The sequence below is a fragment of the Lates calcarifer genome, linkage group LG1 (assembly GCF_001640805.2).
Source record: "Lates calcarifer isolate ASB-BC8 linkage group LG1, TLL_Latcal_v3, whole genome shotgun sequence".
Taxonomy (NCBI): Eukaryota; Metazoa; Chordata; class Actinopteri; family Centropomidae; genus Lates; species Lates calcarifer.
The window spans coordinates 20,747,799-20,775,412 of NC_066833.1; the positions used below are offsets into that span (position 1 = coordinate 20,747,799).

General features: G+C 40.5%; 1 protein-coding gene across 4 annotated transcripts; it reads left to right on the forward strand.

The window, feature by feature from the left end:
• The first annotated feature begins 807 nt into the window (after positions 1-807).
• On the forward strand, positions 808-24,995 carry arhgef7a (Rho guanine nucleotide exchange factor (GEF) 7a). Of its 4 annotated transcripts, XM_051072143.1 has the most exons (23): positions 808-1,107; positions 1,214-1,461; positions 4,679-4,762; positions 9,855-9,939; positions 10,069-10,202; positions 11,644-11,845; positions 13,462-13,550; positions 14,124-14,218; positions 14,401-14,496; positions 14,761-14,883; positions 15,968-16,106; positions 16,189-16,248; positions 16,357-16,503; positions 16,942-17,028; positions 17,167-17,245; positions 17,326-17,465; positions 18,058-18,279; positions 18,369-18,462; positions 18,880-18,969; positions 19,431-19,610; positions 23,020-23,119; positions 23,811-23,865; positions 24,084-24,995. In XM_051072143.1, exons 2-23 carry the CDS (start codon positions 1,297-1,299, stop codon positions 24,204-24,206), a joined length of 2,589 nt encoding a protein of 862 aa, XP_050928100.1. In that variant the 5' UTR covers positions 808-1,107; positions 1,214-1,296; the 3' UTR covers positions 24,207-24,995. The 4 variants fall into 4 exon arrangements, with proteins under 4 accessions (XP_050928100.1, XP_018557809.1, XP_018557808.1 ...); XM_018702291.2 differs by lacking the exon at positions 19,431-19,610 and having other exon boundaries at positions 816-1,107; XM_018702292.2 differs by lacking the exon at positions 19,431-19,610 and having other exon boundaries at positions 815-1,461.
• Positions 24,996-27,614: the final 2,619 nt, after the last annotated feature.

Below are 27,614 nucleotides of genomic sequence, written 5' to 3' on the forward strand. Positions count from 1 at the left end.
ATGTGGGTTCCTATCAGGTGCTCCAATTTCCTCCCAGAGTCAACACACACACACACACACACACACACACACACACACACACACACACACACACACACAAACAAACATACAGGTCAGCTCAGGTTGAACTGAATAGTAACTCTAAACTGCTTTTCAGTGAGAATCTGTTCAGCTGTCCAGAGCATTTTCTCTGGCCTTCACCTTGGCAACAGTATATCTGCAGGTACAGGCAGAATAATAAAGAGTGGATGAAATGATACAGTACTTTAAAGGACAATGCTCCTCTTGGGCAGTGGTTTCCGACCTTTTTGTACTTGTGACCCCTTTAAACAAAGCAATGTGTTTGTGACTCAGCTTCAGTAAATGGCTGTGGACAAACTTTCCCTTCTCAGGTTGTTTCATTTTTCATGGATCTTGATGCCTGAGGATGTGGAAATATCAAGTATTTCACAACTGGAAAAAAGAAAGAAAAAAGCAGTCTAGAATAAACATAACAGAATCATATTTTCCTGTTTTTTTTCTTCTTTCATCCCTCAGATTTATCAGGTTGGGAACTTCTCCTGTTGGGTTGTAAATGGTAGCCATAGATGTTTGAGCATCACTGAGGTCAAATCCGGCCTGTCTCTGAGTCATCCATTTGTTCAACTATGTCTTTTAAAACGTAGACAAATTTGAATGTGTTCTAGAATCATTATTGAAGGCTGCAGCTCTGTCTGCTCAGCTGTTCCCCATTTGAATCGAGATCCGTCCAAAACACTGCAGCCCTCTGCAGATAACAACAGATAGCCTGTGGCGTGGTTATAATAAACGAATAAAAAAAAAGAAAAAGAGCAGGATATGCAAAACCGCGCGGAGAAAGCCTATTCATGTCATGCTGAAGTGTCCTAACAACTGGTTGGACTGGCTTGTCCCTCTGGTGTGATGTCATCCAATGGATGAGTGGCTGGCGGCTGCGATGCGCATGTATGCAGTCCGCTGCCTGAACGCATCACAGCGAACCGCACTTGACAGCTTGCCAGGTTAGAGGGAAAAAAAACACACCGTTCAAGGGAGGAAACCAGACCTGCTGAACATCCACCAGCCAGCCGTCATCCGCATCCACCCGAGGTAGAGGTTTTCCCGCAGCCTCTCTCTCTCTCTCTCTCTCACCGACATCTCATGCATCTTTTTTTGTTTTTTTGGATTGATCATGTCTCTGTTCTCTAACGCACAGATGACAGCGTAACCGGGGCAGTAAAGCTGTAAAGATACCCAAACACAGCCGCTTTGTGTGAATAGGATCTGTTGTGACTGGACATGAATTCGGCGGAACAGACGGTTACATGGTTGATCACGCTCGGGGTGCTGGAATCGCCGAAGAAGACCATCTCGGATCCTGAAGCATTTCTGCAGACCTCCCTGAAAGATGGGGTGGTCTTATGTAGACTGCTGGAGCGGCTCAGCCCGGGGTCCACGGAGAAAGTAAGAGCAATATACACCCCACCACCACCACCACCACCGCCACCGCCGCTCTCCTCTGCATAAACCAACCGCCCGCCCCCGTCAGCGTGTCTGTGTGCTGCCCAGATCCGTGAAACCGACGCGGTTTGTTGTCTGGCTTCTCTTTCTGCCCACTGGTCCATGAGGCGATTTCTTTTGTAGGTCACGGCAGCCCGGGTTATTGTCTGCGAAAACAACGCTATATGGCTGCACATACGTGTGTCAGCGTGTAAAGAAAGGGGGGGAAAATAATAATAACAGAAGGGCCGTTGTTTCCACTGCGTATTGATCTGCTCTACACTAGGCAGCATCACAGCAAAATGAAAATCGATTGATCAAATTTATCAGGAGCGATTAGATCCACTGTGGTATTATTAATGAAGGCCTCGTTTAATGTGTGTCAATGCAGCTCAACAGATCTGCCCTCTCGTTTGAAGCCTCTGTTTTAAATTCCTCTTTAATCCAGGGCGATGTGGCTTGTATGTCAATGTGTTCTGATACACACAGTGCGCACAGCAGGATTTGATCAGCGAGGGTGTGTGGTGTGTGTGTGTGTGTGGAGGGGGGGGTGACTGGCTATCAGTACACAGACCATAGAAGAGTGGGCCGCCATTGACTGCAAAGGCGCACAGACAGACAGAGATGGACCCTCTCCCCATTTAAAGAAACAGCGCAGTGTTTGTGTCTGTCATCCTATAGCCCCAGCCAGTTGATACACTTCAGGCCTGCGTAAAAGCGAGGCAGTGTTTTCCTTAAAAGAGAATGTTCTGCTCGGGGCTGCGGCTCCATATATGCGTGAGAAATTTGCCTGTTAAATGACAAACAGGTTCCTCCACACCCCCACCTCACGCTGTTAATTGCGATGATATAATAGAGCTGTGTTTCGCCCCATTTTGTACACATGAGTATTTCATGAGGGTTGTGCGTCTGCAATAATGCATCTTCAGGCATGTTTTTAAAAAGGGAAAACAGCTGGAGCATTGTTCACTCGTGCTGATGGATGAAATCCAAATCACCGTGTGGCACAGTCAGCCAGTGTATTGCTGATCTAGATTCTGTTAAACCTGCTGCTGCCATCTCATTTCAGGGAGGATTTAATATCTTTTATTTGTAAATAACTGCAGAGAAGATTTAAAAAAAAAAAAAAATAAAACTGTCATGAGCCCTCCAACACTGTTTTCATATGATCAAGCTGTTGCAGTGATAAAATAAACACTAATCTGATATAGCTGCATGAATGCAAACATATTTAGGAGATTATCATTCTAATCTTATTTTTGAAATTATAAAGCCAACATTTTAGGCTAATACAGACTGATATTTGAAGTTCAAAAAACAATATAATGGCTAAATATCAAAACTGAACACAAAACAATGTGACCAACGTATGAGCTGAGCAGGACATTTATATTTGAGAAACAAACTTGTCAGTGCTCTCTGATGGACAAACTCTGTAATGGAGACTAATGGAGTTTCTTTATTACCTCAGATTTTGTCTGAACTGAGCTCCTGCTCTGACATTTCCTGTTATTAATCAACCAACGTATTCACTGATACAGATACGTCTACTATAAGCTAACACCAACCAATATCGGCTTGGCCGGGCTGATTTATTATTCTATTACTTCCACTTTTTCTACCAGTACTACTAATTACAGTCTACTTTATCCCTGCGTCATGCTTTCCATTTTCTCCAGTATTTCCACTTTTCCCTGTTGTTTATATAATAATGAGTGAGGTGTAAATCCTGGACAGTATCTGATGCATCATCGGCCAGCCACATCCAGTCACTATCTGGCCCAGATGTGACCCATGCCATCTCCGAGATGTGGCCCTCGTGCAGCTCAGTTTTGGCTGAGTTCCCGTTGCCACATTCAGGCTGAGTAATTGCTGTCAGTGCAGGCAGCACTGGATGTGTGTATATGGGCCAGAAAACAGTGGGAAATGTGGGGCACAACTGGGCCAGACATCAGTTGCCATCAAGATAGCTGCCAGTGACATTACCTTATAGACTAAAGATAGAAACCGGAGGCAGTATCATGATTATTTCCAATTAACTATAAAAGTCCTCTTTGCTTCCTTCACATGCATCTCTTCTTTGCTCCTCAGTTGCCTCTACCATCCTCAGGCTTTGATGTGAAGATGATGGAGGCAACTTGTATAGCCTCTGTACTACCTGTGTTATTCAGTTTTATCCAGTCTAAAGAATATCTTCTTTTATTGATGACACACTCACGTATAATGTGAGTAAGATGAAAGAACAGAAAATGTGAGAAAAATACAGTATGAGAATAATGGAAAATATAAAGGAAACAGATTTTTGCAAACACAAGGCTAAAAAAGCGAGAGAAGGAAAAATAAAAACAGGCTTGCAGTTAAAGGTGGTATGTGTCAACTGATGAGTAACAAGAAATGTCAGTAAGGAAATGCCAAAGAGTAAAGTAACAGAGGCGCTCTTACACAGTTTGTCCACTAGAGAGCACTAATATGCTTGTTTTTCAACGTTAATTATCATAAGCTAATGGTTAAAAAATTCTTATTAAAAATGTTTATGTAAAGTTTTAATGTTAGAAATGAATATCAGCCAACAGATGATTATCAGATTTCAGACTAACATATCGTATGTATCTTTATACACTCAGTGACCACTTTATTAGGCACATGTGTACTGTCTAATGCAATCCAGTGCAACTGTTCTGCCATATAATCTGCTTTTATGATGCTATTAATGCTCAGTTTTTGTCAACGAATTAATTAAATATACGTGTATGTTTTAACACTGAGGTTTTGGTCAAAGATAGTGTTGTACAGGACGACATGCTGAGAGTAATTCCTGATATTTTGCTTCCCACCCAGTCTACCATCCCCATGATGGTAGATTGTGGTGTTTTCTTGCTATTTCTCTTCTTACCTAGGTTATTTTAAACCAGTGCATCCATAGGCTGCAACAGCATCAGTGGGGATCCCTATTTGACAACGTCATTTCCCTCGACCCAATACTCCAGCCTCTTCCACTTCCCCGCTGCGGGATTTGTGTTCAGCCTCCCCAGTGCAAACACACAGACTGTAGAATGCGTTTCGATGAAGTGGACAGATTTTTAGGGCTAATAAACTCACAGATAACCGTAGTGTGAAAGGCAAAAGACACCCGTAGCGGAACCAGGAGGTGTATTTCTAACGAGCCTTTTCGTCTTTCCAGATTTACCAAGAACCGAAAAACGACGGCGAGTGCCTGAGCAACATAAAGGAGTTTCTCAAGGGCTGCACATCGTTCCGCGTCGAGGTGAGTGCCTTTTCACTTCTGTGCTCATCTATCTGCTGTTTGTTTTACCCCCTCTTATTGCATTTAACACCATAGGGAGGTGCTGTGTGAAATGTGGAGTTGATATGTTTAAGAGGAGACTTTGGTTCAATAAACAATGGGTGGACGGACGGAGCCCCCTGACAGTGGGAGAAAGAGTGAACCATATCGGCCGAGAACAATCACCCATCGCCCGGCTGAGAGAGCTTTGCTTCTCCGTCCAGTGTGCGACACATTTGCAACGTTTTGGCAGCCTCAACTGACACTAACTGATAAAACTACTCCATTGTAGCCCGTTAACATTACCCAACTTAAATGTAGAGGCGCCATGACAGTGTTTATGCCTTCTAATTAATGCAAAGCTTTGTCCTCGGGTTCACGCGTGGCTCATTGTCACCGCCAGTTCACACTAGCTAATTCAGAAACATGTTTCCCTAAAAAAAAAAAAAGAAAAAAAAAAAAGACAAAGTGCCACTGCAGCTATAGACAGTATAGGGCCATAGTTATGTAACTAGTTCTTGTTCTGACGTGGTAGTTACAGCCTTACTTACATGTTAAGTCTAAACATGTCCACATATTAAGACCCATGCAGGTCTGTATAGAAATATTTGAGAACATTATTTTAGCTAATGAGAATACCTCCATAATCGTTTGCAAATTGAGGACAGTGTGCTGCTGTGTGTTGGCCAGTGCATAGAGGGGTCATTGAACCATCCTAGTCTGACAATGAAACTCAGTGTTCCTCAGCATTGCCTCTCTCTCCTCTGAGTCTCCAGCCTCTGAACAAGATGTGGAGATGGGGTGAGACAGAGCGCTGTCATACAGAGTGCATGAAACAGGCCATTTAGGAGTTTACAGACAGCTGAAATGCCAGTGAAGCAAAAGACACCCATCATGATTTTTTTTTTTTTTACTTTGCAAAAGACCTCTGTTTGTTTTGGCTCGCTGTAGGGACAGGTTCTGGCGATGATATTGAGCAATAATCTTCAGTTTCTTTTAGTAACAAAAAATCAAATTCCCCTTCGTAACCACTCCTTTATGTCTTGCTTGTTTGGATCTTTGCTGGAGGATGTGCTGTACTCAGTACTGCCACCAGTTTCCTGTGTTTTTAAAGACTATGTTTGGTCCTTGGGTGCGAGAGTCTGTTCAAATGTATGCTACTTTTTTTCTGAGTGAACTGCACAGCTCAGGATTATTGTAGTTTGGGACATGGCAGGCTTCCCACTCACCATCTGTAGAGCAAAGATGGATCTTCTCCAGAGCCCAGAGCACTGCTGGCTCTGACCCCAGGTAGCTGCGGCTGCAGATTAGAGCAGCGGCTGCTTACATGTGAAAGACAGACAGATAGGCGCTGTGCTTTTGCAGTCCTGACCTACCTCATTTTAGTGGAGTTAAGCCGGACATTTGGCTGACTGTCAACGTGCTGGTTCTGCTGTGTTTGCGTGTCTTGATGGTATATTTCAACTGGATTGATCCCATTTTACATCTAATTTGGATCCATCCTCCAGATTAGACACTCCAGACCGTGTCTGACACTCAGGCAGCTGCTGGTACTGACCCTTACCCTCTAATGCGTTTGACCACAGGAAGTGATCATTGGAGTTCCCATGACCCCACTGGTCCCTCTGGAACAGTAACCTTACTCTCTGTCTCCCCTGTCAATAATTACAGAACCATCTGTCTCCTGTAATGGGAGATTTGAACTGCATTACCATCAAAAACAAAAACAAGAAAAGGTTGTTGTATTGTACAGCTGCCGCAGTATACGTGTAAGGCTGTTTAAGGTATTTGTACAGAGACATATTTTTCGGTGTTGGCTTAAGGCTGCAACCAAGAGGAATTTTCTATCATCAATTGCTGCCATTATTTTTCTACTCCTCATTTAATTTATTGAATGTCCATTAAAATAGAGAAAAATGCCCATGAGAATTCATCTGAGCTCAAGGTGGGAGCTTCAGATGTCTTGTTTTGTTCAACCAACAGTCCAAAACTGTAAGATATTTTATTAGACATAATGTAAATCACAGAAAGTGAGCAAATTCTAATGTCTTAAAAACTGGAACCAGAGAATATGTGCTACTTTTGTTTTATTAAGCAAACGCAACAATTAATTGGTTATCAGAATCCACTCAATTTGCTGATTTCCCTTGGACGCCATTAGAGTGAATCGTTGAACTGTTAGTCGAGCAAGACATTTGATGACACCATTTTGGGCTCTAGGAAACTGTGATGGACACTTTTCACCATGTTTAGGTGCTTTATAGACCAAACAATTAACCGATTAGTCGAAACAATAATGGAAAGATAAAGCGATAATGAAAATAATGGTTAGGTGCAGCCCTGCTTACATCTGCGTAGATGAACCAGTGCCACAGACCTTTTGAAGACATTATCCCCAAATTTTAGGGCACTCAAAGTAAGTAAGATAACTAAATTAAAGGTATAGCTCATATTTTATTACAGCCAATGACTGGCTAAAGCCTGTGTCTCACAGACATCAGCAGCAGATCTGATCTGCAGCCATCTTCACCAGAGCTAGATGTATAAATTGGCCAGGCCAATACATCAAATCAAATTTAAAAACTCTCCTCGTCAGGTTAGTAACTTCTCCATTGCCTTGGGTGCTTTTTGTCTTCCATCTGGTCTTCAAGAACTGAGACACATTATCAGTTGGACTGAGGTCAGGTAACTGACTTGGCCTGTGAAGAATATCCCACTGTTAAAACATAAAGGAAACTGCTTGGCTGCCTTGTCTGTATGTTTAGGACCACACTGACCATGAGTCCAATATTCTCCACTTAATATGTATAAGAACGTCGCTAAACCTGAAAGCCTAACTATAACCCCATTGTATTTATTGTATTGCCGCCCAGTATCACAGTTAAAATACATACTATATGTATTCTGAACTCCCTCACAGTTGCACTACACTGGACACTCAACTGTCAGTGGATTCACAGAAGCATTAATATTTAAACATGATTTAGTTTATTTAAGTAATCTCTTACTGTTAACTATGAAATGTGACCATATTCCATTCACTGTAGTGCACATGTAGTAGTTGGTTTTAATACCCTGTGCAGGTAAACACTCATTTCCTAAATCATGTGAAGTGTAGGAGCAATTTGCTCTGCTGTTGTAGCTTGCTGAGTCACAGAGGGGTGTTGCACTATTGTCTCAGCCTGCTCTGAGGGATCATTACCTGACAGTGATGTTGAGGCCTAGCATACATGCCCAAGCTTGTCATGTTTGTCATTATCTCCCTGCATGAATGTTTTATGTGCACCGTTTACTGTGTTTTACTGTTAAGAGATGTGCAACTTTTTTAACTAATGGGGAACCTGTTAAAGAGACTTATTTTGCAGTCATGGGAAGGAGAAGTTAAGTACAAATACTGAATGTGGATTTGTAGTTTCAATCCCAATGAAAGTCGATAGGAGTGAGGTAGAGCTTTCACATGAATGCTCACCAAGGACAGCAAGTCTTTTAGCTTGTACACACACAAGCATGTACACACATATACTCTCTTTTGCAAACGCACACTCTTGCATTCACAGTCATTCACATAGTCCCTGAAGGCATATCTGCAATCAGAGCGGAAGATGAAAGAGACTCATATCTCACAGTCACTCGCCCTCACTATAACTGAAGCGGGAGTAGCTAATCATTTGAGGCCGTTGCACAGGAAGAGAGAGGATGACTACAGTCATCAACACAGATACAATCGCTGCCATTCATACTAACCAAGAGGCTAGTGAGAGTCACGCTGAAAGTGATACAAATAGCGCTTACGCTTCGACTGCAGCTTAAGGATAAGGCTGCTATTATTCTGTGTTTTTCTTATTTTCAGTCTTCCCTACCCTGTCTTGTGACACCCTATTCATGTCATCGTACTTCCAAGTTTCTGATTGGTCACATATATACAACATATATTAGTGGGGCTTTCCTTAAAGATTCGACATATCTAACTTGACACTTAATAATACAGAAGTGCCTGAAACCAAGCAAGCACGGTTACATAAGCCAAATTAAACCCAAATGTGATTGATATGGTGTTTTATTGTCAGTGCACAGTAAATTTTAACCCTCACTTAAGCAACTGCAATCACTCAACATTCGTTGTCTGATCGTCTACAATACTGTAAAAACTGGCGTTGCATATGTTTTGTGCAATATTTTTTGGAACGTAACACCAAATGCGAACATAACTTTTGTTGATTTGCAAGTAAAATACATAGGACACCTTTAAATGTGGCATTATCTGACCAAAGAATAGAAGAATTCAAGAACATACAAGCAAGATTAACAGCAGTGGGATGATGTACCTCATGCAACAGAGAGACTCACTGATGTGTTTTAATGATTTTTATGTACAAAAATGGATGCACTGTATATGGCAGAGCGAAAAAAGCTGTATCAATAGTGACCAACTGACTCAAGTCAAGTATCAGAGAATTAATTAATTTACGATTGTAAATTGAGTGTCTTTGGATGTTGTCTTTCACTCATTTTCTTAGTGTTAAAATAAAATCTGTGTCTGTTGTTGTTGTAGGGATCATGACATCTGATCATGGTCTTTTGCATTTACACCTGCACTTGCATGTTAGCCCTAAAACACAAGGTTTTGGCTATGCAGGCAGTAATTGCTAGTAAGATGAATTGTTGGTTTTTCTTGAGCTTTGATGACAACAAGTAGAACTGTGGATATTGGCAATCTCATCCCTTGAAGTAGGCAGAGGAGCTCAGTCTCTGTCAGTATCTTTTGTAATACCCATAATTCAACCTGTGTTCTAGAATGATATAAATAGTGCCTGCAGCTGCTGCAGATGTGTGTCGGCTGAGTTTGTGTGTTTCACCAGCTTCTTCTGTCAAAGATAACAAGAGTTATTGATTGGCTCCTCAGTGCTTGCAGTGTGGCCAAGTGATGACATGGTCCTGCTGCACTGGAATTAGTGATTAGCTTTGAAAGGGAAATGCACTTGCTGATGAGACTCTGGCACCCATGCTCACCCTCTCTTCCTCTCTCCCTTTCTCCCTTTCTCCCTCTCTCCCTCTCTCACTCTCTCACCCACAGCCATTCGAGGCCAGTGACCTGCTACTGGGACTTAACTTCTCAAAGGTGCTGAGCAGTCTGGTTGCTCTGAATAAAGTGACTGCAGGTGAGTCAAAATATTTCATGATGTGTGTGGGGGGTGTTTTTATGAAAGACGTGAAGGTAGTCACAGCTGTGTGGGCGTTGTTTGCAAATACCAGGTCTGATGTATTTATATTTTGCCCTTTCTGTCCAGATATCGGCGTGGGCAGTGATTCAGTGTGTGCCCGACACTCTTCAGCCCACCGCATCAAGTCGTTTGAGTCACTGTCTTCTCAGGCTTCACTGGGCCGATCCTCCAAGCTGCTGCAGAACCAGTTTCGCAGTCTGGTGAGGTCAACAATCATTGCCTCTCACTAACAGCACAGTTTAGGAACACAATAGATCTGAGTCACTAAAAACCTTTAATGTGTTTTTGCTATTTTGTCGCAACAATCAAGTATAAGTGAATAATCAGTAATAACACAAGTAATTAATTAAATGCTGCAAATCAGTGAGTGTGGTTGCTGTGGTTATGTTTCTAAGTTGATACAAGGCATCATTATATAATCATGGATAGAGAGTTAAAGTCCCTGAATACAAACAAATGTGGTGTTTTCAGTTCTTTCTACTGGTTAGACCTCTGCTCAGGTTCAAGGTAGTTAGAGCTACGCAGCGAAACATGTTTTTCACCAGACTTTGTGTAAAAGCTCGGTCACACCCAATCTTGCTCCTCATCAATATTTATAAGAGAGAAGACGTATTCACATCAGTTTGTTCTGGCTGAATATATGTATCAGTCAGACACAAAGTTAAACAAAACAATATAGAAACTCTATAGATTGTCATTCATTCGTTATCTATACCGCTTATCCGTTAAGGGTCATGGGAGGGCTGGAGCCTATCCCATCTGTCATTGGGTGAGAGGTGGGGTACACCGTGTATGGATCGCCAGTCCGTCGCAGGGCCAGATAATACTGTCATATTTAAGATATTTCTTCATCAGAACAGAGTGGTGCCTTGTTTGCTGTCCTGAGAAGAGGCATGAGATGTCCTTAGTTAAGGTCAACAGGAACAGTTTTTCTTTGTTTTTTAAATAAAATTTAAGCTTCTTAACCGCTATTATCAGAGTGCCTGCTTTAGGCTTGCCTTTTCATGGAAGCTTTGTACAGACACTGGTGCAGCAACCTAAGCAGCACTGTCTTACTGTTTATACCTTTAACAGATTAGTAATTTAACAAATGGAAATGAAACTGAAAATCTCCTGAGGGTTCCTTAAATGTAAATAATTAGGAACAATGTAAGTTTCAAGGTGACACAGCAGGTGGAGTCTCCTTGTTCCTCTAAAATTAAATCCATAGTTTGTAATTAGTTAGTCCCGTCTGCTCTGTCACAACTTAGCCAAGCCAACAATCAGTCACAATTGAGTCAAATCATAGCAGGACTCTTTTAGCCATACATGGGAAATTGTACTAGATAATAAAGCTAGGTTTTGATCAGTCATGGAAATGTTTGGAGGAAAACAGCAAAACCACTGACACAGTGGATTTATACCTTAAAAGTTTGGATTGCAACATAGTGAAAGTCTCGGAGCAAGGGAAATAATGAATATGTTGAAGTATAATGAGCAATAAATGTGTCACAATATCTGTTTTCACAAAGTGGGTGAAGCCTAATGTGTTTCATAACAAAACTCTGTTCTCATCAGTCTTTGATCTCCTGGTCTCACAGTATCTGTGTCTGCTCACTGCTTGCGTTTCTTTTTGGTAACGTCCTTCCCTCATTTTGTCAGGACATGTCAGAAAACAGTGGACAGCAGCTGCTGGTGAGGGCACGTTTCAACTTCCAGCAGACCAATGAGGATGAGCTCACCTTCTCTAAGGGTGATATCATCAGTGTGACTCGTCAGGAGGAGGGCGGCTGGTGGGAGGGGATGCTCAATGGCAAGACTGGGTGGTTTCCTAGCAACTATGTCCGCGAAGTCAAAGGCTCTGGTAGGTACCTGGAACCTTAAATATGATGGGTGATATGATGCTTCATCAAGAATTTCAGCAACTTAATGTGATTAGAACATCCTGTTATGATACCGGTAACTTACTTTGTAGACACACTCCCACACCAAGATATTAATACAGCAGTTTGATAATTGTTTACATTTACGTGCTACAATTGTTCCAACCTCCAAACTTGTCTGTTGCATCCTTCGAACCACATAATTCTGAAAAGGTCTCCTGCTCCTGCATTCATCTGCAAACGAACACAGAGCAGCTTGACGGATTATATAATATTCTAAACAGACGTTTTCACATCTCTCAGACAAAAACTGCCAAATTGTAGACAACATCATGGTTGCCATTGTCGTTGCCATTCCATCTGGCCTTCATACAGTAACGCCAGCCCCACATCTGTTGCCTCTCGAGGCCTGCTGTGGTTTGTTGTTTTTTTGCTTGTAAAACCGGTTGAGATGCCATGTGGCAAGAGGCAGCAACTCAAAATCTGATCCTCTATTTACTTTACCAGTTTAGTTCTAATTTAAGTGAGTGTGGGGACCAATGATCAAAATATTTGTAAAGAATTGTCATATAGATATGATTTCATTGGCATTTGTTCACCTCGGTTCTGATTGTTATCATCCTGCAAGACGATGTTGCAAGGCAGCGAAAAAAATCTTAACACAAAGACATGTTTTTGAGTTATTCTCCCTGAGTAATTAGTATTGTGAGTGCAGACCCTAATAAACAGGAAATATAAACATCATTTATATGACTAATGAGCACTTACTGTAGCTTTAGAGCAGTATAAAGCTGATTTGAGCTTTAGATGTGCAATAAAACAGCGACTAAAAACTACATTTGTTACAGGGAGTTTGTTGTTACTTAAGTACCATTTCTTTTCTGTCAATTCTATTTTTGATTTCTGTATTTGGAAGTAGAAGAATTAGTTTGAAAACACTGTAGTGTTTCAGTTGTGTGAATGACCTCTAAAACGCATGACACTGATACCATTTGTTCCTCTAAAATAAGATCCATAATGTGCAGGCGGCCCTGTCACAACTTAGCCAAGCCAACAATCAATCACAATTTAGTCAAATCATAACAAGAGGGAAATTGTACTAGAGAATGAGGCTGGATTTTGATCAGTTATGGAAATGTTTGGAGGAAAACCACACAAACCGCAGACACAGTGGAATTATACCTTAAGAGTTTGGATTGCAACATAGTGATGCCTCAGATGGATGGAAATAATGAATATGCTGAAGTGTAATGAGTAATTAATGTGTCACAATATTTGTTTTCACATAATGGATGAAGCCTAACGTGTTTCATAACAAAACTCTGTTCTAATCTGTTCCAATCTTTCATTTCATGATCTCCTGATCTTTATTGCTTAGATTTGTTCAACTGATTTAATACCAAATCAGCACCCACACACAGATAATTTGGGAATTGCAAGTCATGATACATTTGTAAGATTATTCGTTGCTGTGGGATCATTTACATATAAATATATGAGGCCAGGGCAGATGATGTTTAGTCTTTAAGGCATAAATTACTCAGTGTTCATTGAAATTGTTTGTTTTCTAATTCATTTGTTTCTTTTCTGGTCACAGACAAACAAGTGTCTCCCAAGTCTGGTACTCTTAAGAGCCCACCTAAAGGCTTTGACACCTCTGCAATCAGCAAGACATACTATAACCTGGTAAGAACGCAGCTCAGTCTTATTTCACCCTTTCTTTGCTTTCTCACTTCTCTGTATCTCTGTCTCTCCTATCTCCACTAATATCATGTGGAGAAGGTTTACATCTCTTTTTCTTTGAGGACTTTTATTAGTTCCTGTTCTTTATAATGTCTGTCTGTATCTATTCTCTTTTTCCATCCAGTATTTGTAAATTCTCTTGCCTGCCAGTAATTGCACAGAGCACTGGGATAAAATCTGTTTGGCCTCTTCAACCACAGCTCTCTCTGAGCAGCCCACTGACATACTTTCTCTGCTCTCTTGTCTAAAATGCTCTGTGACTATCCTCAAAAATGTTCCTGCAGCTGAGGGCAGGTGTCATTCACAAAGCTGTAATCACAGTTGTATGATAAGCACAGTGAAACTATTATTATTTTTTTTATTTCACATGCACTCTCATGGCGCAGGATGCATCTTGAAGTATTTCAATGTTCTTAGAGCAGACAGCTGTGTTTGTTTGGTACTTATATATTGTTTGGTGTATATATATATATATATATATATATGATATGCTGTTTTCCCGTCTTTCTGTTGCAGGTGTTGCAAAACATTTTAGAAACAGAGACAGAATATTCCAAGGACCTTCAGAGCCTCCTGACGAACTACCTGCGACCTCTTCAGAGCATTGACAAGTACGACTTATTTACATGTAACACTTGATGAAGCCAGATCCAGGTTATTTTAGCATGATTATCGCAAAACAGGAACCTGGATCAATCAGATTTTCTGCTTGGTTGAGTGCCTGACTTTCTCTTACATGTCTCTGAAAATGTAGTCACCATTTTTCTTTTCCCATAATCAATTTTCCCTCTAGGCTGAGCAGCTCGGATGTGGCTTTGATTCTGGGAAACCTCGAGGAGATCAGCACCTTCCAGCAGATGCTCGTCCAATCACTGGAGGAGTGCACCAAGTTAGTCTCTCCCTGCACACACAGCCCCACTGCAGCAGCATCTCACTGTTTCATAATAAGCAGGGAGACATCTAGTGTTGGGCTGACTGTACTACAGGGACAGTGGATTAAACCACAGTCTGGAATAATCATGATTATATATTTGTGATTTTGTAATGCGTTTAGTCCGTTGCACACATTCCACGTACCTCTGCTCCTGTCTATTTTCTTTTCAGTGTAGGATATATTTTTAGCAGTTTGTGATCTGTTTTGTTTTTCCTTTAGACTCCCAGAAAGCCAGCAAAGGGTGGGTGGCTTCTTCCTCAACCTCATGCCACAGATGAAAGCTCTTTATGTCGGTTACTGCTCCAACCACCCCTGTGCGGTTAATGTGCTCACCCAGTACGGGTACGTTTACACATCAGCTACATTCGGTGTGATTTTATTGTGCTTTAAACCTGTCTTCATGCAGCGCAACTGGTTGTGCTGTCAAATTTTGTTTAGTCTCTTTGTTGTACAGTTGTAGTGACCTGCTGTTTGCTGGTTATGGCAGCTGTCCTGGCTTGTCCCTGTGGACACAAGCTCTGTACTCTGCAGTTTACCTTCCATTATCACCGCAACTGTTGAGGCAGTGTTTTTTTTTCTATAGAATATAGATATATAGAATAATATGAATTCAAGTGATTTAAAGAGAATGAAAGTAAAAAAAATTCCTATGAATGTTTCTGAGAAAATTAGAAAGGCATATATCTCTGTGCATACAGAGACTCAGGCAGTTTAGAGGGGGAGAGCTTAACTCAGGTTATTTTCTGTAGCTACAATTTAAGAAAATATCTTTATAAGAGCTTTTCCTTCTATTTTCTTTATCTTTGTCTGAAGAGTACAGTATTTGCTGTCATAGCTTTTGAGAAATATTTGATATCATGATATTATAATGCTACTTAAGCTGCCTCTGCAATTGAAACAATTAGCTATTTAACTGAATTTGAGTCAATTAACAGAAAATTAACTGGAATGAATATCTTTAGATTTCAGACTGTCGGTTGAACAAAAGATGACATTTGACAGGTAATTTTCACTTGTGGGACATTTTATAATTCAATTAAGCATTTCATCAAAACAAATAATCTGCAGATTCATTGCGCAAAAAAAAAAAGTTGTTAGTTGCAGCCCAGGCCACATCTATGACCGTGTTTACTTACTTACTTATCAGTGATGTTGTCAACCCCAAGTATACTTTAATTCTAGCACGAGATCTAACGATCTGAATGGCAATTAGCGAATGTCTGATCTTCAGTGTTTTTGAAACTGATGTCAGATATCTAACAAAGGCAAAAGAGGCCAGTTAGTTGGTATGTTTGTATCAAACTCTGAAGATTTGCTTCGTGATGTAGGGAAAATATTAAAAATCATTGCAGGTCGTCAAAGGCGCATGATAAGCTTGATAAATAATTTAATTTGTCTCTGTCTCTCTCTTGCTTACATCTTGCAGTGAAGTATTGGGGGAGTTTATGGAGGGGAGGGGTGCAGTCAGCCCTGGGATCCTCACCCTGACCACAGGCCTCAGTAAACCCTTTATGAGAATCGACAAATACCCCACATTGCTTAAAGAGCTGGAGAGGCACATGGAGGTGAGTGTCTGTGCGCAAACATGTGTCTGGATGGGGTGTTGTTGTTGTGTTTTAATAACCAGCGCATTTTCTTTTCTTTCAGGAGAGTTATCCCGACAGGCCAGACATTCAGAAGTGCATGGTGTCTTTCAAAAATCTGTCTGTAAGCTGAACGTACCTCCTGTCTTTTCAGACGTAGCATGTAACCAGACTTTATATGCGATGAATTAATTACAGGTCTTTAAGCGTTCGTCTTTTCCCATTATGCCAGGCTCAGTGCCAGGAGGTGCGGAAGCGTAAGGAGCTGGAGCTGCAGATTCTCACTGAGTCCATCCGGCTGTGGGAGGGGGATGACATCAAGACCCTGGGCTCTGTGCTTTACATGAGCCAGGTCTTAGTCCAGAGTCCTGGCTCAGAGGTACCAGCACCACCTAAATCCTATACCTGCACTTCAATTCACACAGATGTAAACTGCCAAAGATAATCATTAGCTATGAATTTAATATCACAGTACATAACATTACAGTGTTTTTATCATCATCTAACTAAGTAATGTTGCAGTAGCACATTTTGTCCATCTTCATCAAGTAATTAATGTGTGAGGAGAGTTCATGTTTGTTAACCATTCAAAAAGACATCATGGATGTAAAGAACTGTTAGTTAATAAGTACACAGCCATCATTTTAAGTGAAGAAATGTCTTTAGATTTTCTCAAAGTAACTCACAGTGAATCTTAGTCACATGATGCCATGGTAGAGTTGTGGTATATAAACTGAATTACAGCTCACCATTTGAATTCACTCTCTCCCTCTCTCTGCATTTGCCTCTCTGTTTTGAACCTCTTCCTATTTGTCAGGAGAAGAGTGAACGTTACCTCATGCTCTTCCCCCACGTCCTCCTCATGTTGTCTGCCAGCCCCAGGATGAGTGGCTTCATATTCCAGGTTGGTCAGAGAAATCTGGTTTAAAGTTTCTTTTCCAGTCCCACCCACAGCGTTAAACCTCAGAGTTGATCATGATAGTGAATGAAGGGTCATTTCTATGTTATGTGTTGTGTCTGATCTGATGATTTCCCTCTGCAGGGGAAACTACCCCTGGCCACTATGACAGTGGCCAAACTAGAAGACTGCGAAGCCCATAAAAATGCTTTTGAGCTCAATGGTGAGACTGCATGAGATGAGATGCAGAGTTAAATTCATTTACTCGCATTGCCTTCAATAACATTGTCTCTGTCCCTGCAGGCACGATGTTTGACCGTCTGCATGTGGTGTGCACCAACCAGCAGGACCTGCAGGACTGGGTGGAACACCTGACCAGACAGATCAAACACACCACAGCCACAGCACCCAGCCACAAACCACTCACTGTTCCCTGCCACACGGTCAGCAGCTAATAATTACATACCCACACAAGGACGATTTTCTCTCTGTTCATTTGATATTCAATGTAGTGTAAACAACCGTGAATATAATATATATGTTGATTTTGCACCAATTTTACAGCGTAAACTCAGAAAAAATATCTGATGAGAAGCTGTTTCACATAAAGGCAAGCAATCATCTCAAAAGACTATACAGCCCTCTGTGAAGTGGTTTCTTTCTGTGACTTGGATGGCTGTAATACACAATTGCATTCAATTACATGATTACAGACATATAATGATGAAAATTCAGCCTTGTCCCTTGAATAAACAACCAACAATAACAATCTTTTTATTTACAATAGGCCACTTGTTGGTGGCTGCATCGTGGCAAGAGTCTGAAAAATAATTTTAAAGTCTAGAAATCAATTTGCAGGACCTCAGTTAAGGGGAATTATGTGAAATAGGGAGGTGTCACATGGAGGACACCCCTATGATTCCAAATCATGAGGTATTTTTACACCTTTTCAGGTATTGAAGAGCAGTTGTTAATCGGCAGAGGAGCAGAACTGCCCATTGTGTAATAACCAGACCTTGTTGCTTCATCCCTCAGCTCCCATCTCATCCCCTCACCCCATCCCGACATGCTGAGGGGAGGGCCATGACAGTGGCCCCCACCTACCACACCCTGCCTCACCCCTCCTCCCATGGAACATCTCACAGCACCATGATGTGGGGCCCGCTGGAGCCACCCAACACCCCCAAACCCTGGAGCCTGAGCTGCCTGAGGCCTGCACCTCCACTACGGCCCTCTGCTGCCCTCTGCTACAAGGAGGTGAGGGACATTCTAGGGCATCTTTCTGTGAGTGTTTTTGCGAATGTATGTATATTTCCAGATTTTTTATAACAATTTCTAATTTACAGGATCTTAGTAAAAGTCCTAAGAGTGTGAAGAAACTCCTACCCAAGCGCAAGCCTGAGAGAAAACAGTCTGAGGAGGAATTTGCCTTGAGAAAGAGTATGTTTAAAGTCTTTCCTTTTTATGTCCAGAGTTTGTGCTGAACTCGAGGACACCAAATGCGATATCCTTTACATGTTTGACCTAAACTATTCCACTAACCACATATTGCCATTTTTACATTTCTGTTTGTATATGGTTTAAACAAACAATATTCCAATATTTATACAAAGCTAGTTAATTGTCTGTGATCTCTAGCTTCACACTTAATGGACAGCTGTAAGAGTGGTATGGTTATTCTCATCTCACTCTCAGCAATAAAGCAAAGATGCTATTTTCCCAAAGTGTAAAACTGTTCTTTTATTGTTTACTGATGGTGTGATTTATGCATATACAAGAAGGGAAGCAGTTACCAGAGATCTGAGGGACACAAGCTTGCAACTTATGTTTTGCTCCCTTGTAACCTCTTACTCTTAGGTACAGCTGCTCTGGAGGAAGACGCCCAGATCCTGAAAGTCATTGAGGCATACTGCACCAGTGCCAAAACCAGGCAGACGCTGAACTCCAGTAAGAGAACACTAAATTTTACTCATGGGTGTGCATGCACAAAAGATGAGAGGTTCATGCCAGAGTCTGCTGTCTTTGTAATAACTACTGTATATCTGTATTCTGTGACTCAGTGCCTTTCTTTAACACTGGTATTCTGAACTGATCCTTCTAACAGTATCTTTTCTTCTTTCTGTCTCTCTTCCACTCCTCACTCTTTGGCATTGCTCTGGTTTACCTTCTTTCTCTTCTTCCATCAATTATTGTTCTCTCCATACTGCACTATAATTTCCTCCATGTATTCTAATTTGCGCCATCGTCCCATCCTCCATCTCTCATTGGTTTTATGATTTACCATTTGTTGCGTGTTGCGTACACTACCCCTCCCCTCCCTCCCCCTGCACGTCATTCCTCTCCCTTCGCCCACCATCGCTTCCCTATACGTTTGCGACGTCACCTTCACTTTGTCCCGCCGCTACCAGCCTGGCAGGGCACTGACCTGATGCACAACCACGTGCTGGCCGACGTGGACCGGTCCTGTGTGGACTCGTCGGGTCGCCGTAGCAGCGTGTCACGGCCAGAATTGACCTCTGACCTTTCAGAGGACTCTGACTATGACTCCATCTGGACCACCCACAGTTACAGGATGGGTTCAGTGCCCCGCAAGAGCTGCATCTCTCACCAGAACTAAAGAACGTACAGTACTGCCACGCTGTACTGTAATGTAACGTACAGCACGTTTACCTCTTTTACCTTCAATGTATTAAAGGAAACTAGATTTTTTTAATTTATCTATTTATTTTCTATTATATATTTGTTCATTTTTTTTGGTAACTTATTTGGTTTATTTATTTTTCAACAGTTTGTTTGACGATGTTTAAAGCATCTCCCTGTTGCCTTTGCCACTTTCCCTTTTATGTGCCTCCTCTCTTTCTGTAGTTGTCATGCAGTAAGTGTTAGGTAATTCTTGTTAATTTATCTTGAATGTGACCACTCCCCTTGTTTGACCATAAATGTGGTGGACTCTCTTGGCAGAGGGTAGAGGGATGTTGGAGTGGAATATGGGAGAGGGAGATCTAAGGGGGGAGGGAGAGATGGGGACTGAGCTTTTCCTGTCTGATATTCAGATGTAATTCAGGAACGAGTGTATTCTATTTACCATGTACTACTTCTCTCCAGTATGTGTTTTTAGAGTATGTATGCTCAAACATAGCACAGATATACGCACACACACACACACACACACACAGATTCAGGCACATATGCCCCTGCTGCCTGATAATAATATAGCAGCATGCAAATGTAATATCCAAATTCTTAATGTTTTATTTCATTGCTGTTTCCATAATTTGAAGTTTTATTCATGTTGCCAGCCCTAAGCAGAATAACATTTAACATAACCAGACCACTGCTGAATATTCAAAGTCCTTGCTAACTTTCATAGTTTGTGAAACTCAGTCTGTTCTTTGTTGTAGCTGCTACAGAAAGAGGAGATCATCACATACACTTCACTCTCTAGTCAAGCTTTCTTAATATAAGGGTTTGTTCACCTACATTACAAACAATATATTTTCATTCTTACCTCTAGTTGTACCTAACTATGCAGATAATTTTGGTTTTATTTGCCCAGGTTTTGAATTATCTTCCTAGACCTAATTCAGTTTATGTGAATGGGATTCAAATGTGTTTCAAAGCTTCAAAAAATGACATTTTAAAAAATGAACCACCTCAGTCTGTCTGCAGTTTTACTTTCTACTTAAGAATGTATGGTCTGAATGAAAAAAAAAAATGAAAGGGTGTTCAATAAGGACATATTGTGGAACTTTGAAATTCATCTTTTCAATCTTGTGAGCAAAGAAAAGGAGGTAGAGAGCCTGGGCAAACTGCATGACTAGATACCACCACTGGAGTGAAGTAGAATAATATGTTTTGTTTGTATTTTTTGGTGAATTGGCCCTTATAACATTTAATTTAATAATTTACTGTGTTGTGTAGTCTCCTAAGCATTATCCTTTAAAGTCTGATCTCAGATTCAGTAATGTCACTGTCTGTCAGTGGTTCCACAGGGTTGCATTTTACAGTGTATTACGTTTTAAATCTCAAGTTACTCCATTAACGAAATAAAAAGATTCATATAGAACCAGGCATAGCATGCCCGTCACACTAATAACCTAACCTAATACAGCTACAGTCCTGTAATAGAAATTGAATATATGTGTTTGATAGGGATATGGTTTCTGCTAGTTGAAGGAATAGTTTAACATTTTGGGAAATACACTTCTTCGCTTTCTTGCTAAGAAGTTGATGTGAAGATGTGAAGCTGACCTGTGCTAACCAGCCTGCATCTCGCTTCACATTTACCACACAGACATGGGAGTGGTATCAATTGTCTTATCTAACTTTTGGCGAGGAAGCTAAAGAGACAATTTTCCAAAGTTTTGAACTATTTCTTTAAGGCGTAGTTGTTGCCTGCTCTGACAATTTGACATGGTTAGTGTAATGTAAGAAACAAATATCCCTCTTATCACAACAAATTAGCACCTATGCTACAGCTTCACAAGTCAGACATGCCTTTGTGTTGTCTGGCTTCTGAGGTTTCCCATACTATCTTGCATTAATGACTATTTTTATGAAGAAGTATTTTTCCAGTATTGGTATTAAAAGTACAGTTTGGCATCCACTCAGAGTCTATCTCCTCTTACATTAAGCAATGTGAGTGACATATGGAATATACTATAGGTCCATTTTACAGTACTATTTAAAGTTTCTGAAATGATTTCTTTATTGTATTCATTATTTTGTATACAGGCATTTTTTATTTATATGTTATTCTGTATGTCAATGTTTACAAAATAATCCCTGGAAGAATCATTTGTTTTTTTTTTTTTTTTCTTTTTCTTTCTTTTTTTTTTTTTTTTTTTTACATTTTATTGGTCTGTATCAAAGTTTACACTGAAATTATAACATGAAGTGTTTGAATTATTTTGCACAATCATGTAACGGGCCTGTGGGTGGGAGGGGGGGTTAGAATCTGTTAAATTCTGTACTTTTTGTCGTCTACCTAGAGTGTGTATGATATAATCCTAAAGGTAGACTTAAGTATTCAGTGTTACTGTAAAGTAAATGCTCATTCGTAGTGTAAATGCTCACCCTCGATGTGATGATTTGAAAGCATTGGAGGGTTAAAAAAAAAGGCAAAAAAAGACAGAGCCCGTGATTATACGGGAACATTTCTATGTGAACTATTCATTCAACCTCAGAATACTGTCAGAGTGGACTTGAAATATGAAGAGCACATAGTCTCCCTTTCTGTAAATACTAGTTGTCATGGAATGAGAAAAAAAAAATCCATTCTACCTTCTATGAGTATTTGAGCTAAGAATATCACTGTCCTTATATCATGTGCTATACTTTGTGACAGGTGTATTCTGTGATTTAAGAAATTAAGCCAAACTGTGGGACAGGCAGGGTGAAGAGACTAACTGTCTTTGACCAACATTCTCTCTGTGTGCTCCAATGCTGTATTCAGTTCACACACGTGACCATGTCTTATCTGCAAACAGCGCCTTCAGTGTATTTGTTCTACACTGCTGAAGTGTTCAAGTCCCAAACGCTGTATTATGAGTTTTGAATAAATCTGTCATTTGGTAGACACTGGCATTCTGGTGATTTGTTAGAATGGCAGATTTGATTGTGTCTGGTGTGTGTTTTTCATTTGGGGAAGATGGTGACGTTCTCATTAATTTCAGATTTACAGAACTGAATGCAGGGATTTGTGTATATGTGTGTGTGTGTGTGTGTGTGGTGCCAGATATCTCCACAGCCTCTCATTTCCTTTCACTTCCCTTTGGCTCTTGTCTGATATCTTGTCTGTGCATGACTAACCCACTACTACTACCAATTGTGGTGTAAATTTCCTTCTCTTTGATGCCATCAGTCCTTCCAATAAAGAAAAACAGACTGTGGTCTGAGAAACTAATGTACTGAACATGACTAGGTCCTGACTCATCTTACTACAAGGTGAGACAAAGCAAAGTATCAAATGTTGAGTGCTCTTCTGTTTTGAAACAGGACCGCAGAGGGAAACGGGGCTACATGTAATCATTCCCGGTGAGGAGAAAGTCCTTGTGGAGGATCCGAGTCGCAACGGGCAAAGTGCAGTAGAAGAAAAGTAAGATGATATGCCTCTCCTTTGTCTTCAATTATTGTCTTTACATATTCTACATTTCATTTTAAAGACCAAAACCAAACTTCCATACTCTGTGGCAGAGTTACATTTTGAATAAGGGGGTCACAGGAGTGTTTCTTCATTTTTTAACAGTTCAGTAATTTTCTAACACTTTTCATATTCTTATAAGCATTACTCAGACAGGAGTAAATATTGCATTTTTTCAGGGACAGTGTTTTTTTTACTATTTATCGCTGCAAATGAATACATGCAGTGTTCTTGTTAATATCAGATTGACTCAAAAGAACTACAGAGCCCATGTTCATCATTATGAATCCGAACTGATTTTGGTTTTTTGCTGCTGCTCTGATAGGATAGGCTCACATCAAGTCTTTCTTAAAACAACACGCACGTACCCATATGCACAATTAAGTATATTCTGATTGATATAATTTTTTGTCCTGGCCACACTGAGTGTGAAGTGATCCATTCCTAATGTAAAACTAAAACTAAAAGATGGGGAACAAAAACCTCAGCCCTTGTTCTGTGCAAACATGCAGTTATTGCAAAAATCACTGTGAACTAAATTTTGAAATGTACGTACTGACATGTGAAGGCTGTTTTTTTTTTTTTTTTTTAAATTGTCTTATTGGCATTACTGATGTGCTGACTAGTAAATCTTACTGTCTTAAAGGAGCCTGGTGGATGTGGTGTACGCCCTGAGGGATGAAGTTCAGGAGCTAAAACAGGTAATTGTTAGGGATGTTTTATAATAGATCACAATGGTGTGATTTATCTAATATATGACTTAAAGTTAAAACTGGCTTGTTTGATGCAATGATATATATTATTTTAAAAGTTAGCTGAAACAGAGGTAGGTGTTGTATTGAATTACTGTAATTACCTCTTCTGTAATTTGTGTGGCACATAGAGGTAACATGAGTTACTTGATTGTTTTCTACAACAGGATACTAAGAAGATGAAGAGGTCATTGGAGGAGGAGCAGAGAGCACGGAAAGATCTAGAAAAGGTTGTAAGGAGAGTTTTAAAGAGCATGAATGACCCAACATGGGATGAGACCAACCTCTGAGGCTCTTGTGCACCATCTCCATCTGAAACTTTGAAAAGAGAAAGAGCATGTATATGTGTGGACTTGATTGCATTGTGTGTGAAATACACACACTTGCATACATAATTTAAGGCTGGTTGTGTGAGTGAGAGCAAGAGTGCATCTGTAAGTAGGTAGTTGTTTACTTGTTTGAGATTGATTCCTGTGTGTGCAATAATAGGAATGTCATTCCTGCCCCTTTTTGTAAGACAGGAATCACTAGGATGTAATGCTGAACAGCCTTGACCATCTATTCCATAATAACATTCCTTGAACACCAAGAAAGAGGATGAGGAAATCACACACTTTCATCACTTCATCCATCACCATTGTTTTTGGCCATGCTCAGCATGGCTGGAAGACAACTGGGGAGAGATCCTCTTGCTCTGTTTACAGTAATTTATCAGGACACTGTCCAGTGGTACATAAATGGTACGTTAATGGTCCCAAAGGCCGTGGCCAAGTCTGAACTTGAACCATGCCATTTCACAACCTCTCTTATGTTATTTAATGTTTTTATGAATCAGTTTCTGTTGGGCCTCTTTCCCTGACACAGGCTTAAGCTTGGTGTTTTTAGCCTGAGGTGAAGCTTGTGCCTGGAAACCTGTCTTTTCTATCCACTTTATTGTTTGACCACTTTACGGTTGGACTTTATTTCTGGGTGTCCTGAGGGAATTGTACAGATATTGAACTGGTACTGTAAAATGTAAATACTGCTAAAATATGAGCCTTCATCTTTTGGGAGAAATAAATGTGTTTTTAGAAGAATGAGTTGAGTTGCTGCTAAAAATCTGTCCAAGACCATAAAGGAGCAAGGAAACTACTCTGTCTGTTGAACACATACAAAAGCACCAAAGCACAAAGGTTGGATTACCACCTAGGTAAAGCAGGCAACAGCAGAGTTTAGTTGAATGAAGTTGTCTCAAACAGACACAAAGAAGCACGATGATGCTGTAAACACATTTTTACGTCGCAGGTTGCGAACTAGTTGAGACCGAACAACTCAATTTGTGCAACTCCGCTCGCACGTGATATACATGCGGAGGATCTTTTACAAACTGCGGTTTAATTTACCTGTTTCCGTCGGCCATGTTGCTGCGCCGCTACTCTGTTTATTTACTAACTCGCGCTCAAACATTTCTGATGCTGTTTGGACAAACTTCATGTTAACAAGCGTGTTTATTCCACGGTTGTTGCTAGTATTTCTGAAGTTCATGCTATGTCATTGCACTAGAAGTTTTCCCCTCTGGACCCTCAGCACCTTTTCTGAAAAGGAACAACACTGGGACGCTGGGAATAACTGCTTCACCAAGCTAAGTATGTGTTACTTGTGCCAGCATGTACAGTATTGTATTTATATTTGTTACACAGAAGTTTGTTAAATTTGTTACACCTGTGCTTTTCCTGTCAGTGAAAAGATTTTTTGTGGCCACTTCAGGGAAGTTGAACAAGCTGTTAACAAACAAATATTCACAAATCACATTATAATGTTGACATGATTAACATATATTACCTTGTGCTTAGATTTGTGTTTGTTGGAACCCAAAAAATTGCAATATTCTCTCATTTAGCTCTGTTTTTGTCTACTATTTACTGGTTCTTAGCTGCTCAGTCCTCCACTGTTTTCAACATCTTGTTGGTAGGTTTGTCTTTCTGATGCTTGGTGTAGCAGACGGTGGTTTTATTAGGGCCTTTTCGCTGACACTGAGAGTTAAAGGTGTTAATTACCTGTTGGTTTGCAACACCATTACAAAAAAAAAAGTAATTTTGTCTCTCAATGATACAGGAGCAGGAAACATTTATGTTTAAAGTAGTATCATATTTAATATCACTTTTATGTAAGTGCCTATGTTATTTATTTTTTGCTGGTTAACCAAAAACATTTCTTAAAAACCTGAATTTGTGAGCATAGATATACCATTATGATGAGAACTCAGCAGCTGCACATAGCTTATAATCTTAATGTCCTTGGCTTTATGGGCACTGAGGTTGTTCAAATTCCCTGTCTGGTAGGCAATCAAGAAAAAAAGATGATAGATTTCTCACCTTCCTGGTTTTTTTTTTTTTTTTGCTATGAATTATGTTCAGTGAAATTGGTTTTGTTGTTGCAAGCTCCTTTTCTGAATGAGAGTTGATTAGAGTATGACTCTTCAAACTGGCTACATTGTTACGTTTATTATGTTACACAGCTCACCTGTGCTCAATTGTGACATTGTTGCCTGTTTTCAGGGCAGTTTGCGCTGTGGAATAATCAATTAAAGGGGAGTACTCTCCTAATGGACTGAGGTGCCCAACAGAGGCTACTTTTGACTGACATGCTGCTTTGCTGTTGCTACAATGAAGCCTTTGCAATATGTAGTCTATTTAAGAGTTATTTCTGTGCTTGGTCTGCTGTGCTGCCTCTGCTCCTCTGCTTGTTTACAAGCTCCTGTAACAGTTCTGAAAACACTTACTGTAACTGCTGCTATTGCCCATATTGTATTTTATAAGTATTTGTATAAGTCCTACTTGTGGTGTTCACCCGTGGGACGAGTTTCTCACTTAATTTTATTTAATATTTTATGTATGAAGGGAGTGATGTGACTGTGTTCTGTGTTCACATCTTAAATCAGTTCCACATAAGTTGGCTGACTTATGCTCAAAAATAAAAATGACCCATAGTGGCATTTGGAATTAAATGACAGCCATCGAAAGGTGCAGTAAATATATTTAAATGGCTATGATATTGATTGCATCTTGTCTTTGACCTGAACAAAAATCATTCATGCTCATTGGTGCGTATAAGATTATGTGTGTTTGTGTGCATGCCACCTCTTTTTGAATTGACCAGCCTATTGAAATCTATTGTGTGTCCTGATAATCGAGACATGCTTTGTGGGGGAGATGATCCCATTTTGCTGCTGTTGGATGAATAAGCCCAGATGTCAGCCTTTTCAGTGAGACTCTCACCTTGTCCACTCATTAGTAATGAAAACAGTTGCCTTTTGTTTTTCACGTTGAATATTCCCTCACAGGAACAAAGGCACAATTCACATTCATCCTGTGAAGCAGATCCCAGCAGATAAAGCCAGGCCAGCGTTGTCGTGCTCTGACCTTGCTGGCCTGACTCTCACAGTGTCTGGCTGGCCGACTGCCACTCAGTCCACAATAATGAACCAGAGCATGAAGAGAGCCATTGCCTTAATACTGGGAAGTCTCCATGTATGTCTTGGCTGATATTACCCGCTTTCCACGTGGAAGTACATAAGTATACACGGGTGAAACACTTTGGCTCTAACTTTCCTTTATTTCTTCACCCACTTTAATGGGACAAACTTAAGAGCCTTCCTCTTCATGTCAAGTGTCTGGTGGGAAAGAAACTTGTGAACTGAAGAGGCAGACGTGTATTAT

Bases quoted from the DNA above. Each gene is read 5' to 3' on its own strand.
- arhgef7a (XM_051072143.1), top strand. From the start codon at position 1,297: ATGAATTCGGCGGAACAGACGGTTACATGGTTGATCACGCTCGGGGTG. The intron at 4,763-9,854 runs GTGAGTGCCTTT...TCTCACCCACAG, and splicing joins GCACATCGTTCCGCGTCGAG to CCATTCGAGGCCAGTGACCT. The intron at 19,611-23,019 runs GCAAGAGCTGCA...GTTTTGAAACAG, and splicing joins CAGGATGGGTTCAGTGCCCC to GACCGCAGAGGGAAACGGGG.